The following is a 15,197-nucleotide window of genomic DNA, read 5'->3' on the forward strand; positions in this document are numbered from 1 at the left end:
GTTCCTCCAGCGCTGTTGCGTGTCACATGATACACCAGCTTCACCTGACGCGTATACGCGCGTGTCACGTGTAAATTATCTGCCTTGTTCATACTTCTGCTTCAGCCTCGTATTTCAGGCATCAAATATACACTAGGATGGACTGGAATTATATATTTAAATGCTGTTTCTGGTCAAGCTATTGTTGTTTTGAACTTGATTATCGGCTTTGTATTGTATCGAGTCGAATTTTAGAAGCAATATTCAAGGTGCTGAGCGACTATCCACACTTCCATCATCAGCAAGCATTAGATCCGCGTCTGCCTCTCCATGGCCAGCATTGTCCGCCTGCGTCCCACCATTCGTATCTCGACGGACCTCTGATCCATCCAATATGTACCAGACGTCCTTCTTGGTCATCAAGCCGCGAAGCATTCCTTTCTCCACGAAGAGAACATATCGCAGCCCCAGACGCTGGAACATACTGACCGCGAGCTGCAAGCTTGCCCGCGCATTGAGCGTGATGGGGGTCTGGTCCATCCAAGGCCTCAGATCCAAGCTCGCCAGAGGGTCGGCAAGTGACTGATGAGTGAGGTATGCTTCGGTTTCTGGAGGCAAATTTCTAGGCTCCGCCAGTGCAGTGTTCAAAGCAAACTCCAGCTCCGTTCTCGATATGTATCCCAGAAGCGTCGTGTTCCGCTCATTGTCAATGACCGGAAACCCACGCAGGTCGTGCTGCGTAAGGAGGGTTTGCAAGCTCTGAATCGTATGGCCGGTGGATGTGATCACCACTAAGTCCACCAATCGAGTCATGACCTCGTTTGCGAGGACATCTGGTACCGCAGCACTGTTATCGTCCCTATTATCGAGGAAGGGATATCCGTTGAAGTGGATCCATGATTCGTAAATCCCTCGCGGACTAATCGCGTCACCGACCCATTTGCTGACCATGACGGCGACCATGATGGGCAGAACATAAGTCAGTGCTCCCGTCAATTCGAACATGATCACCACTATGGAGACGGTCATCCGGGTAGCGCCCCCAAGTGCCGACGCTGCACCGATGATTGCGTACGTCCCCGGAGTGACACAAGGGATGTCGGGCTCACAGGATCCAAAGGGGAGGAAGTTAGGATAGGCCTTCTGCCAAACCTCCATTATGAGGCCAACTGCACGCCCGTAAAGTGCACCCAGCGCCATCGATGGCAGAATAATCCCCGCAGGGATCAGAAGGCCGAACGTCATGGCCGAGAGGAAAAACCCGCAGATTGCGGCGATGAGAAGCAGCGCGACCACGCTGGTATTGGCTTTGCCAGATTTGCATAACCCTAAAGGATCGGTTGTGATATCGGCGCATTCCGCAAAGAGGATGTAGACCAGTTCAGACGCCTGCGCACGCATGAACTTAATCGGGAAGTTGATCAGGGCGGTGATCAAGGCGACGGCGATGACCTCAAGAACCGGACTCTTGGAGATTATGGAGGATCGACGCCACTCGGCAATGCGCATGTTGAGCTTGATGAGGAGGCCGCCATATAGTCCGCCGAGTATTCCGAGGATCATGAAAGGAACCAGTTCGAAGCCATGCCAGCCTGTGTGATATGTGACTTGATACAGGACGAGCTTCCCGGTCCTGAATGGGTTGAAGAACTGTAGGGTGACTGCTCCAACCATGGCACAGACAAAGCTCTGCCACATGGTCTTATCCGGGAAGTAATACGAAAGTTGCTATGGATGTCAATACTTCCGCCGAAGTGAACGACTAGTAAACTGACTGACCTCGAGACTAAACAACACCCCACCGATAGGCGATCCAAACGCTACAGATATACCAGCCGCAGCCGCAGCAGAGAGTACCTCCCTTTTCCGAGCTGTTATTGGTTAGCTAGGCAGCATTTTCAGCGACAGACACAACTAACCTTCATTATCATTCAAAGAGCCGCACAGCTTCAAGAAAAGATTGGCGCAACAACAAGCAACGTGCACCAAAGGGCCTTCTTTCCCGAGCCAAAGTCCTGATGCCACTGCAAAGCACTTTTATTGTTCAGCAGCCAACAACAACACGCTTGGACAGGAACATACCAGGCCAAGTGATTTGATTACCAGGGTCCACGGTCCCATGAACCGTCGAATAACAAACCCTCCCAAGACCGTCTTAATCTCCGGGATCCCGCTATGCTTCGCATAAAACGCATACCGCTGTACAAGGAAACTCGCGCAAGCTGCAAAAAGTACCTGAAGAGTGTTAGGCTGAGTGTGCACCACACTTCTCACCAGAGGGTCCTCACCGAGAACAATACAAATACAAAGTAGTTTAGAATCCAGCTTCCGGTAGCGGATTTGACGCCAAACCCGTCACTCCAGGTTCGCCAGTCGCGACATTGATTGTAGTCTGCTACCTTTAGTACATGCGAAGCGGCATAAAGAAAGGACATACCTTCGTAGCCCCAACAACAAAACACCTCATTCAGGTAGAATTTCCCCCCTGCGTCCACATTACTGCAAAACCCGCCTTTCACATCCGCCAACCAATTGCTCGTAATATCAATGAAGGCCGCAATGGCTCCGCACGCGATGCCCGTCGCCACGAGCACCAACCAAATTTGACTAGCGTCCCCCATCAAATAAAGGTAGCCGAGCAAGCCATTCGCCGAGGATTTCAAGACTCGCAATCGTTGTCGCTCCTTCGAGTACTCGAAGATCCAGTCGATGGCCGTGAGATCATCGTAGCCCACGCGTCTACCGGGGCCTTCAACATACCAGTCTAGGGCGTTTGCATCCTTGGTATCCTGAAGCTGAGCGCCCGCATCGCTCGGGCGATCGAGATAGCTGAGCATGGCATCGGTGGAATCTCGTCGTTGCGGTTGGGGTTGGGAAGCTTCGAGTCGTCCACGGGCTGGGGCACGCTGCGCTGGAGATTCTATGCGGCCGCCTGATAATGGAGAGGAAAGAAATCGTGGTAGAGAAAAGCCAGGCGCAGCTTTCTTCTTTCTTTTAAATGTGGTGCTGCAAGCTGTCAGTCATAAGTCTTATATGGATGTCGCAAGGCGCATAACTCACGGCTCAGGAATAGACGAGTCCAGAGGGTCCTGGGCTAAGAGAGGATCATCATTGTCACTCTCGTCATCTTCCACTCGCGCTTGGAGCTGCGATGTTGAGGACTCGGCCTGCTGGTCGTATGGGGACGGCGAGTCCGACATGCCTGCTCAATGGGAAAGACACCCGATCGCTCATACTCGGTATCTACACGGGGGGTTGCGAGTAGTAGAAACAAAACTTAGATTAACCCTGGAACATTCAAATTCAAGGCCGATCATGTATCATCCATGTTTAGATTCGGCGTACATCAGACGCAGCCCTCCCACTCCAGTGACTTCCTCCGTTGGGTGGTGATGTCCGTCAGGGTCTGAGCACGTGACCTCGTGACGGAGTCACGGAGAGTTGAACTGATGCCTGAGGTTCTGAGTTTTTGCCTCACCTCCATCGATGCCATTCAGTTGATTGAAACTAAAACCAACCACTCTCCAACATCCAAGGCATCGACAAGAACGGTGCAGACCAGCAGCTACCTTGTGTTCTGAACTCATCCTTTCCTCACCTATAAATCCATTGAACGGGACACCGCATCTTCGCTGTGTTGTGGATCGATCGAAAATGGAGGGAATAGATTTGGAGCAGGTCAACGCCCTCCGAGCGAAACTTGGTATCCAACCAATACCTACCCCGGGGTCGAACGGTCTCCAGTTCAAAGACAAGGGCGAAGACGGCTCGGACCAGGAGGAAGCAAGCACGCACGAAACACGCCAGGCCGCAGCTGGCGACAACTGGCTGCAGCTGCAAGCCGAGCAGGAGGCGAAGGACAGGCGACTGGCGCAGAAACTGCAGATCAAGAAGCAAAGGGATGCGGCACAACGGATCGCAAAGCTGAAAGGCCGGGGTTTGGGAGACCTGGACGAGGACGAGGATTTGGAGGACGCGACTTCATGGCTATTGAAGTCCAAGAAGCGACAGAAGAAGCTCGAGAAGGAGAGGCAGAAGCGACTTGAAGCCGAGCTGGCGGAGAGAGAGAAGCAGGCCGAATACACCACATCAGACCTGTCGGGCTTGAAAGTTGCGCACGAAATTGATCAATTCGGGGAAGAAGGTGATCAGATCCTGACTCTCAAGGACACGACTGTTGGAGATGACGAGGACGAGGATGATGAGCTTGAGGATCTCGATCTACGGGAAAAAGAGAAACTCCAGGAGCGCCTGAAGTCGAAGAAGCGCAAGTTCGCTTACGATCCGAATGCCACCACAGAAGGATCCGGGCTGTTGAGCCAGTACGACGATGTCATCGATGGAAAGAAGAGGATTCAAATCTCTCTGGATGACATTCAAAAGCAGGCCACAACTCCGGACGTCACCATGAACGAGACCGATCAGGAAGGGCCCAAGATGCCCGAGATGGATAGAAAACGGAAGAAGCGGCGGATGAGGGCTGCGGAGTTAGCTCGGCAGCTGAGAGACGGGGACAGCAACGCCCCTGAAGACGAGGAAGTTGGGCTCATTATTGATGAAACCACCGAGTTCGTTTCCTCACTCAGAACTTCCACCGCACAAAAGAAAGAGACTCGAGCGTCAGCGGCGACACAACCCGAGCCAGCGGCGATTCCTGCGCTGAAGTTAGAAGCCGATAAGCAACCGAAAGCAGAGCCTATGAGGAGTCCTTCACCTCCTCCCGAGACGGACGCCATGGATGTTGATCTTCCCAAGCCTACCGAGCCCGCCATTCAAGAGGTAGAGAAGATTCACGACGATCTGGGAGAGGAGGAGAATCTCAACAAAGGCATGGGTGCTGTCCTCGGCATGTTGACATCTCGGGGTATTCTGAACCGCGAAGCGGAAGAGGATAAGAACGGGCTTCTCCGAGATCGCCAGCGTTTCCTCTCGGAGAAGAAGCGGCGCGAAGAGGACGCGGAACGAAAGGCGCGTCTGCAGCGCGAGCGCGACCGGCAGAGCGGCAAGCTGGATCGAATGTCTGTACGAGAGCGGGAGGACTATGCCCGAAATCTCAACGCGCAGCGCGATCAAGCAGAGTCGCGCCAGATGGCCGACATCTTCAATCGCGAGTACAAGCCCGACGTGCAGCTCAAATACGTGGACGAATACGGTCGACGACTGGATGCCAAAGAGGCTTTTAAGCATCTTAGTCACCAGTTCCATGGCAAGGGTAGTGGAAAGGGCAAGACGGAGAAGAGGCTCAAAAAGATCGATGATGAGAAGAAGAAGGAGGGGATGAGTCTGTTGGATACCAGCCGTGATACCGGTGGTATGGATAATGCAGCACAGAATAGGGCGAAGACGAATCGGCAAGCAGGCGTACGACTTCAGTAGTCGTATCAAGGCTCAAGCATCGCTTCAATCAGTATGGGACTTAGGTTACAGAACAGTTTCAATTCTGGTCTATATCTTGTCAGAGTCGGCCTCAAATGCAACCGTTCCTATGCTACTATGCTACATCCACTGAATTTGTATGGTTTCTAACAGTCATGTGTAGCCACACAGAAATAGGATGGATGCAGCTGTGATAGACTATATGATACGTAGGTCTCATTGCTGTCACCGTTGGAACACGATACGATTCAGGGGTGATATCACGTGACCTGGGATGTTTCGGATAAATATTTTCGCGAACTCCGACTTAGTCAGTACCTGACGTTCATCCCTTGAATTGAAAGGGGCGCTGTTGGGAACAATGAATTGGTTGATCACAAAGTTAGAACATTTCATACAAGCAACATGTGTCAATAATTATCGTAGGTTGAAACATCTGATAGCTAGTACGTGTCCTATTCTACTTAACACACGACTTAACAGCAGTCTCCAGTTCATGTAGCAAAGCCACTGAAATAGAGTGGGATCGGAAGCCAAGCAAGACAAGGGATGATATCAATATCTCATTTTGCTGGACGCTACTTGTCATAGCTCCATAGAATTACGGCGCCGCATTCGTTGTATAGAAAGCTAAAGAAAACAGAAGCATATAGTCGTTCCAAAGCCAAGAAGGATTCTCAACACGTCCCGGTAGGCAGTGATGAACTGCGTTCATTTCGGAGTGGAACCAGTGAGACGGAGTATTAGCTTAGACATTGGATGCCTCGAGTTTATTAGGAGCCTCATACGGGACAGCTGTGAACTTGTCTGCTATTCCGCATGCAGGTATCCCTCATCTAAACGCGTCTGAGCATTCACACCAACCATTGCCACAGTGATACACGCAGAACATTGAACCAGCTCCCATCTTTCAGCTGGTTAGATCCGCAAACTATCATCACTGCAAAGATTCCCGCAAAGATTCCCTAATCTTTTCCAGCCAAAGCTCATGCCCACACTGCGTGGACATGAACCAATCGTATAGCTCCCGCAGCGAGCCTTCCACATCCCGCTTCCAAGGAATACGCAGCTGATTCATCGACCGCTCTCTCCGCCGCCACTCAATGACGGTCGCCGCAGCGATGAAGAGCTGCATCCCGACGAGCAATACTTCAGTTGTGAACGACGGGGTCAAGCCGGAACTTGAGTGCCGAGCGACCAGTTCAGACCTCCGCATCTCTTTCATCGAGTCGGCAACCCACTCCTCGAGTAATAATGCCGAACCCGGATCAACAGCACCAATCTGCATACCATCAAGAACGGTACTCCATCTTTTCGCCTCGCAAACCCGGTCAATGTACAAATTTTGAGCTTCCACGTGGAACAGCTCTGCAGTTTTGTGTCCTTCTTCTTCTAGAATTTGACGGATGGATGGAAAGTCACTTTGCCGAAGGACGGCCTCACCTCCTCGTTGACCGACCATTCGCATTATGGCAGGACCACAGAATTCCGGGAGCCAGCGACATTCGACGCCCATGAAGGATACTAGCACTTCGTGTGCCATGCTCGGAATCATTAATCCAATATGCACCGAGCACATTTTCTTGCTGCGCAGGAGACGGGTGGCGATAGTGGCACCCTCCGCCCGAACATCCTCGTCATCATCCACTAAGGTATCGCTGATAGCGAAGAGGAGTTCCACAATCAATGACGTCTCGGAAACCGTTGTCCAGAAGTTCTGTAACCCTTCAATGGATTGGCAAGCTGCTAGACGCTCAGCTGGTTCCTGTAAATAATGTGAGTTACTCTCTTCATAGACGCTGGGGATAGTGGGTATGAGCTTACGTTGTAGTCGTCTAGACTTAATCCAATGCGACCGAGGAGGAGCTTTAAGTGGACCATTTCATGCCCAACCTCGAGTCGTTCTTCGAGACACCACCCCAACAACTGGCCCCAAAGCCGGAGCCATGCATTCGAGATATCCCGAGTCGAATTCTTGGAACGAACCTGCTCTTTTATAGTCTTGTCTAGCAGCGCTACGGACTGTGCTGCCGTTAGTGGAGACCGAGGCGGTATCGGTTTGGAGCTTGGAGTCAGGAGTGTCGAAAGACTATAGACCGCCGCCTCCGTTATCTCGGAAATAGAAGATGCAAGGATTAGTTCTGCTAACACCCGACAGATGCCTTCGAGTGCCCCTGGAGGATCTAGCCTTTCGAACGATGCAAGCCTCCTGATAAAGCCGACACAGGTTGATTGACTATCGGTTTCGACAGACTGGATGGACTTGAACAAGAACGCTTCCATACGATCCTTATCTCCGAACGGCAAACCGGCTCGATAGGCAAGCAGAGCGAATTTTAGTCCAGCCTCTTGTGCAACTTGAAAGAACGGAGCCTGTGATGGGTCCCCTGGCTTCTGTAGGAGATGAGAAGTTGTAATGAGCAGCTCTCCGTATACATCAGGGAAATGCTGGACTTGCCCAGCCTCTAGCATGGTTTCATACAGTACCAGGAGACTGTCAAACAGCGATGCAAACGTCACCGGTGATTTCACAGCCTTTAACCATTTGGTTATGCTCTGGCCAATGGTACGAGATAAACGAGGCATATCACCTGTACTAGTCAGTGCATGTAAGAAGTTATCCCTCAAACACAAACTTACAGTCATCAAAGCGCTTGAAAGAAGGAGCTTTAAGGAGATGCTGGAAGCACAGAATACGACCCTCAATCATGTTTTCGCATATTTCGACTTCATTCAATCTCTCCAAGGCCAGTTCGAAGTCGTGAATGTCGACGATACGCGAATATGTCCTCGCTGCCATGTCCCGAACATGCCAATTTGGACTACCACTCAAAGACTCGACCAAGTCGGCAATGCATTGACGATTAACGCCAGTTGGAGGTGCCCTGTCAAGGATATGAAGGGCAGCGAACAGGCCTTCTGAATCGTGGGAAGAGGTGGATGCAACATTTTCCTCCATGATCTTGATGATCGTGTTCAGGATGTCAGGAAATCTCGAGTAGGAGAACCTCATCACCGTGGATGAGTTGCCGGAGCCATCTGCATCGCTGGCACCAAGGAGTCGATCAACCAGAGTTTGGAAGAGCATCAGTGCCGCATTTCGAATGGGCCAGCTTTGCCGCGATTAGCTCTATTCAGGGATTGCAATATCATACTGGAACTTACGCGCGCGCATCGACTTGTGTAGCAAGCTGCAAGCCGACCTCGATATACGCTTCGGAGCGCTCGGCCAAGGATGACGACGTAAATATGGATCGGAGACAATTCAGCGCATGAACTTGAGAGAAGCTATCGTCAATCGCTTGGTTTGAAGTAAGTTTGCTGCATGCTAGCACATGCAGCTGCTTCATTCCCTGCGAGAAAAGCCCATCGTCTCCGTACGAGAGTAGGGAGACATATATAAATGGAAGGCCGGCGGAGCGCCGGGTTATGGACGTCCTCGTGTCCATCTTCTGGAAATTTTGCTGCAGATGTAAGTATGACACTATTTCAGAGAGGAGGAACAGTCCTCGACTTACATTGTACCAGTCCCCAAGGATACGTTGCTGACCTGCGAGCGCTAGCTGCTTGCAGCAGTCACTCAGAGCCAGCGAAACCGATGAAAACGCACCCCGGTGCCGGATTTCTAAGAGCTGCTTCTGGCATAACCTGCCAATTGTTTCCACCAAGGACAGCCATTCCGGGTCACTAAGACGAGAGAACCCGCGGAGCTTGGTATTAATGACGAGTGCGCTCATCAGCTGGCTATTTGAATACGGTCAGCGAATCTGCATATTGTAATGACACGATGGACTTACCTCGACTCCTTTATGGCCCTCCAGGAAAAGCTCAAGACGTCTTTAGTATCCAGCGACTCTTCCACACTATCCGGAAGATGCCCTTCCGGCGCATCATTGCACACGACATCCGATACGGAGCTGCAAATACGCTCTAGAGCGTCCACTATCCCTAAGGTCCTCGAGTGCCACCAATTCCTCTCAATCTCGGAGATACTGTGGAGAGGTTTATTCATGTTCATCCACCGTATCACGTATTGCAAACTCGCCAACGTCACATGGACGGGAGAGGCCTCCACCGCTTCATGGATGGAGCGCTCTAAGATGGCTATCGCGTCTTTGAGCCGGTTCCAGAGGCGGTCCACGATGCCGAATCGGCTCTTCCACCAATCCGGACTGTTCAAGGTGTCCCCTGCATTCAGGATTTGTTCCACGGCCGAATAATTCATGGGCTCGTGTGCAGAACATCGCTGAAGAGCGAGTCCGTACAATCTCGCCACGCCGTCCGCATGATCCGCTCGTCCCGATGCGAGCGCGATCTTTTCGGCCGTCAAAACCAAATGATCGAGTTGAAACACCGGACCGCCCTTGCGCGGTTCGCGAGACAACACGTCCGAGAGTATCTGTAGCGAGAATATGCTGTCGGCACGGACGTCGGCAAAAGGATCTTGTACAAGCTGGCGCAGCCCAGATAGTAGCAGCGTATATCGGATGTTGTTGCGACAAGGCCATTTCAGTTCGGGATGGACACGAATGGACGAATATTCGGGAAAATACATTCCGGCCTTCGCGAGCATGTGGAATAGCTTAAGGCCTGTGATACGTCGCGGATATGTGGCATCGGGACTGATACAGGTTTCGACATAACCGATTATCGACCTGACGAACCGAACGTGGTTTTTATATCGATTCAGGAGGGATATGTCGGCATCTCTCCGGAGCGCCTTGGCCATGGAAGCTGCGGCGGCTCTCACCCGATCGATCAGTTTCTGAGCCAATGCGAGGAATTCTCCACGGAACCCAGGTGACGGGTCATCGGCGAGGTGATCCCAGTTTCGGCGAAGTTGAAGCAAAGACCCTTTGGTGAGGGGTCTTGTGACCGTGGAGGAGACGATAAGAATCGACAGCGCTGCTACCCGAACTGTGGGCCTTGAGTCTGGGAGAAGGGCCCCAAAGGCTTTGTCTGGCACGCGGACTACCTTATTTTGGAGGCGAGGAGTGGATTTTTCATTGCTGTCTGGAGAAGTCATTAACATTTGAACAAAACCCCTGAAAGCGGACACCAACCAAAGATCTCCACTGCACCCATCCGGATCCCAACCTGCAGAAGCTTGCACAGGATTTCGAATGCACTCTGCCTTGCTGGGTCAACAGAGTCGAGCGACCCAGCTCCATATAGATCATCCAGACCAAAGTATCGAAGCGCCGACAAATATCGCTCTGGGCCGCTGCGTGCCAAGGCTGGAAATGCATAGGTGCTCAGGGGCCCAATCGTACTTGGGTCGTCCCGTATGATCTTCTCCAGTGGATACACCCACAGTGGGACTGCGCCTGCTTCCCAAGTGGCCGTGATGCCTTTTGGCCCGAGCAAGTACGTCAAGAAGTTTCCTGTTGCTGTGGCTGCATCTTCGAACAAGGCACATTTCAGAATATGTCCGAACAAGGCACAGGCAGGGTCATGAGGTTGTCCATCTGCTTTGAGGTCGATGGATTCAAGCGAGCTTGCTGTGGTCAGTACCTCAGTGCTTGATACCAACCCTTTCGAGAGAAAGAGGTTCAGAATGTGCAACGCCGGCTTTATGCGAACTGGGAACTGACGCTTGACAACTATGACAGTTACTTGTCCGAGAATGTTACTTACAAGGCCTTTCCTATACTCGAGGCGGATCTGGAGTAAGGATGCGAGCGTGGTGACCAGTTGTCGCATCGCTGGAGCCTTCGCGACATCCGATCTGTTCAAGTACAGTCCGAACAGTCCGACCAATGTACCATCCGTGGCAATGCTATCTCCGAGGTCCTTGTCGACAGCATAACACCGACCAAGGAGTGCGCACAACGCATTGTATGCGGCTGTACGGTGAGTGCTTGTTATATTCAGTGCCGCTGCGGTCTGGAAGCACGTGTCCCGAGTCTGTTCAAGTTCTTTGAAAATTGTGAGTTCCCGGGGATCAGAAAAGGGGAAATCCAGGTCCGGGATGATGCGCGAGACATTTTTTGCGAAGTTGAGGAGGAGGTGCTCTGGCACCGTGCCGTCTCTGAGGATGAGACCAGATTGGAACTCCATCTCCGGTGTATGGTGATGCCGGATATGTGCTCTCAATTAAACGGACTGAAACAATCCAAAAGTTGATACCCCATCTCGGTCATGGATTGCACTCGACGAGCTGGCCTGGAGGTTTGATATCAACACCTGTTGTCAAGACTATGTCGATGGTCGTCGCATATCAGAATTTATTCGAGTGGGCAGGAGCAGCAAGTCGGTCACCACAGACCCATGTCATTGTGGCGGTGCATATACACTTAACGCCTCGTCGCCTTACTGCCTCATCCTCCACCTCGCCTCGCTCTCCTGGCCATTGATGTCTTCATTGGCCATTAATGTCTTGGCGATCCATGTCTTGGCCCAACGCTGGATCAGCGCAGTCGTGCAGCAGCCAGTGCTTCACCTCACTTCCTTTTCCGAAGCTCCTCTCCAGACACACGGTTCTCTATTCACTGCTGGATGTCATTTCGTGATCTTTTCCGATATTCAGTCTCCCAGTCTCCCTCCCTCCCTCTTTTTGTCCGCTTCTAAACCCCCCTCATACCCTTCTTGAATCCTTCTCCTCTACAATTCTCTGGATACCTATCTCTAGATCTCCGTTCCTAACCTCCGCGATCCCTCGAGGTATCCCTCTGCCGCTCGAACACTGCCCTCTTCCACTCGCTCTTGGGATCACTGCATCTGCTCTCACCAAGCCTGTATCTGTGCATCTGCATTTCCTCCACTGGGTAAGTCGCGTGGGTTTATTTCTAATCTTCCCAGTCGGCGATAAGAGCAATTGACTCCCCATCTTTGTCCACGTTATTATCAGGAAGTTCCTCTGTACGGGCCTTTTTGCTTGGAACGGTATACCGTTTCCGCGCATATTAACCTTCCTCAATACCACGATCAACTACTAATTTGCCGCCTAGCTATAGGTCTTATCATATACACTTCCCGTTCGATCTACCCTTTCATTGCGCCGACGTTCGATTAGTCGGTAAGAGTCAATCTTTATCAAGCAGTATCACTATCCTTCTCACAATCGGATCTTGCAGCAATCGAATCTTCCTAGTCACCTCGAATATCCGCAGATTCGACACATCTTCTTCATCAATATATCATGAGTCCTACCATTAAGTTAGACCCCAAACTCTCCTCTATCCTGAAATTTCCCCCATCGTCTCTCCGCAAAGCCACAGCGCGATATTCCTACCATTACCCAAATAGATGTTACATAGACATCGCCGCGCCACTCACCATCCATATATTGTGTGGTTTCCTTGGACCTTGCTGACATGAAGTTATTATAGGTGTGTCGTGGTCGGCGATGGTGCGGTCGGCAAGACCTGTCTTCTGATCTCGTACACCACGAACAAGTTCCCGTCCGAATATGTACCCACGGTCTTCGACAACTATGCTGTCACGGTCATGTAAGTTGAGGTCTATCTACTAGCTCTATCCCTCCCTGTTGTGTTTGATACTGTCACTGTCTCATGTTTTCACATTGGTCTTGATTATTATATCATGTTTTACTAACCATGGATACAGGATCGGAGATGAACCCTACACTCTCGGACTCTTCGATACCGCCGGTCAAGAAGACTACGATCGTCTCCGCCCTCTCTCATATCCGCAGACCGACGTTTTCCTCGTCTGCTTCTCCGTGACCTCCCCCGCGTCCTTCGAGAACGTCCGCGAGAAATGGTTCCCCGAGGTCCACCACCACTGCCCCGGCGTCCCGTGCCTCATAGTCGGCACCCAGGTCGATCTTCGCGACGATCCGCAGGTGCGCGACAAGCTGGCCAAGCAGAAGATGCAGCCGGTGCGCAAGGACGATGGGGAGCGCATGGCGAAGGATCTGGGCGCGGTGAAGTACGTTGAGTGCTCGGCACTCACGCAGTACAAGCTGAAGGATGTCTTTGATGAGGTTGGTTGCGCTTAGTCGCCATTCGTATGCTGAGCTAATCATCCGCAGGCTATCGTCGCGGCGCTTGAGCCCCCACAGGTCCGCTCAGGCAAGAAGAAGAGGCGAACGTGCACCATCCTCTAGTTGGCGCACCGTTGGCCGGCATACGCAGTTGTCTATCTGGCGTTTAGTTTCCCAGCGACTCAGGGCGTGGGCTTTCCCCATGCAATCCTCTGAGGTGATGGCGTTTACAAGAAGGGATTTCCGTTTTGTCCATGCGATTGCATGGAGTTTCACGTTCACAAGCACCAATGCGTGTGCATCTTCTGAGTTCTGCCATTAGGCTCAAATATCCCTTGAGTTGAGAAATCCGGATGGGTTCATCCAACCAAATCCTGCCGTGCCCGTGAATGATCGACCTTACTCTAATCCAATCCGCTTCCGGTATTGTTCAATGTCGGCCCAGTAGTCTTCGTCGCGAGGCTTTTCCACAGTGCCATCATCATTGTGATGGTCCCTGCACCATTTTATAAAGTCAAATTCCCGATCATAGAGTGGAACTCCATTCTCATCCGTCGGCTCATCTTCATAGAACCGCCTATCATTCAACTCTTGTCGCTCATTTTTGATCCGATTGAGATGATCCTGGTATTTCTCCTGTTTCAAAACATTAACCCCTGCAAGAATCTGCACAGGCACACAAAGTTGCAAACCTACATGGAATACCAGAACCACGTTTCCCGTCTGTTGATGGACAGCTTGGGTTCGTTTTATCATCCCCTGGAGGTCTCCGTCCGTCTTTAGTTTTCTCACTGTTCTCGATGCGGTCGGGTCGATCCACAGCCAGTCACCATCCTTCGCGCTATAACCCTCGGGGAAGTCATCCTCAGCAGTCTGCCAATTCCTACTGTTCCTTTGAAGCGCTTCCAAAAAGGTCGGCAAGGTCACGTTGTTGGAATAGTAGAGGGATGAGAGGCGCGTCCGATCCATCTTCCCATCATATGTATAGTGAGCCGACAGCTTGATGCTGAATTGAGAGGCTTGTTTGTTATCTGCGCCGGGAAAGCACTCCTTGTCCTCAACCTTCATCTTCTCATTCTCACTGTGGAGGAGATGCCTCAATCTAGCGGCCAAGCTGGCCCACGAGGATGTTCTCTTGGGCAGTGAGTTGTCTTGAGTAACTCCCACCGCCTGCATTCTTCTGTCCATGATATCATGCGCCGTACTGACGAGGGTTGGGTTATCCCTGATCTTCGCTTGCAGATTATCTTGCGTTGCCGTCAATTCCGCGTGTTCATCGGCCACATCATTAGCCAGGCCCTCGAGTGTCGAATCCCACAGCTGAGGTTTGAGCGGATGTCCCGAAAGTGCCTCTGCGTACATCTCCCCGACGAAGGCCGATTGATCTTGAAGGTCGAAGCCGTGGTCAAGGAACTTCACGTCCATGTCGCTGGCTCGAAGGTGGGCCGTCATGGTGTGGACAAAGTCCTCGGCTTCCGCGACCATGTAGTCACTGCTCCGTTCGCCCTCTACGTGTTGCTCCATAGGTGATGACTAGTTAAGTTTCGAGTAAGCCCTAGGCACTCTTCCACTTTGAAGTAGTCGTCAATGATGAGATATAATCTTAATAAGATAAGTCGAACGCAAACAAACGGTCCCTCCAAGGACAATTATGAGTTAAGGACATTGGATAGAGATCATTAGCTCACATCTGATATCTGGAAGTGGCGTGGAGAGGTAGCGAGGTAGTTGTAGCATTTAGTCGCAAGTTTAAATGTAGACCATTTCCCTGTTGAATGCGAGCGTAAATCTGCTTGATGAGAAGAATGCTACGATAAGAAATATTCTAATGGATACCGTAGGCAACACTCCACCGTGATAGGGCAGTGATATGAGATAGCTGGAGATATCGAAA

At 51.4% G+C, this 15,197-nt stretch overlaps 5 protein-coding genes across 5 annotated transcripts; 2 read left to right on the top strand and 3 right to left on the bottom strand.

Moving 5' to 3' along the window:
• Positions 1-137: 137 nt before the first annotated feature.
• On the bottom strand, positions 138-3,326 carry P152DRAFT_458471 (chloride channel protein 3). Its single transcript, XM_033679475.1, has 7 exons — positions 3,040-3,326; positions 2,417-2,985; positions 2,268-2,371; positions 2,062-2,214; positions 1,899-2,013; positions 1,759-1,850; positions 138-1,707 (listed from the first exon to the last, which is right to left on the bottom strand). The coding sequence occupies exons 1-7, from the start codon at positions 3,177-3,179 to the stop codon at positions 244-246; spliced, it is 2,637 nt and encodes an 878-aa protein (XP_033534287.1). The 5' UTR covers positions 3,180-3,326; the 3' UTR covers positions 138-243.
• Positions 3,297-5,530, top strand: P152DRAFT_458472 (uncharacterized protein). Its single transcript, XM_033679476.1, has one exon. It carries the CDS (start codon positions 3,634-3,636, stop codon positions 5,353-5,355), a length of 1,722 nt encoding a protein of 573 aa, XP_033534288.1. The 5' UTR covers positions 3,297-3,633; the 3' UTR covers positions 5,356-5,530.
• A 354-nt stretch (positions 5,531-5,884) lies between these two features.
• On the bottom strand, positions 5,885-11,564 carry P152DRAFT_482135 (uncharacterized protein). The gene is made up of 7 exons (XM_033681865.1): positions 10,419-11,564; positions 9,153-10,368; positions 8,874-9,099; positions 8,521-8,819; positions 7,996-8,468; positions 7,180-7,946; positions 5,885-7,120 (listed from the first exon to the last, which is right to left on the bottom strand). The coding sequence occupies exons 1-7, from the start codon at positions 11,413-11,415 to the stop codon at positions 6,293-6,295; spliced, it is 4,806 nt and encodes a 1,601-aa protein (XP_033534289.1). The 5' UTR covers positions 11,416-11,564; the 3' UTR covers positions 5,885-6,292.
• Positions 11,565-12,349: 785 nt separating this feature from the next.
• P152DRAFT_345402 (uncharacterized protein) lies at positions 12,350-13,564 on the top strand. Its single transcript, XM_033675363.1, has 5 exons — positions 12,350-12,373; positions 12,432-12,513; positions 12,687-12,806; positions 12,925-13,303; positions 13,352-13,564. Exons 2-5 carry the CDS (start codon positions 12,497-12,499, stop codon positions 13,424-13,426), a joined length of 591 nt encoding a protein of 196 aa, XP_033534290.1. The 5' UTR covers positions 12,350-12,373; positions 12,432-12,496; the 3' UTR covers positions 13,427-13,564.
• Positions 13,565-13,702: 138 nt separating this feature from the next.
• On the bottom strand, positions 13,703-14,827 carry P152DRAFT_482137 (uncharacterized protein; the record flags this gene model as incomplete). The annotated part of the gene is made up of 2 exons (XM_033681866.1): positions 13,703-13,939; positions 14,000-14,827. 2 exons carry the CDS (start codon positions 14,825-14,827, stop codon positions 13,703-13,705), a joined length of 1,065 nt encoding a protein of 354 aa, XP_033534291.1.
• Positions 14,828-15,197: the final 370 nt, after the last annotated feature.

Source organism: Eremomyces bilateralis (assembly GCF_010015585.1).
Source record: "Eremomyces bilateralis CBS 781.70 unplaced genomic scaffold P152scaffold_9, whole genome shotgun sequence".
Lineage (NCBI taxonomy): Eukaryota > Fungi > Ascomycota > Dothideomycetes > Eremomycetales > Eremomycetaceae > Eremomyces > Eremomyces bilateralis.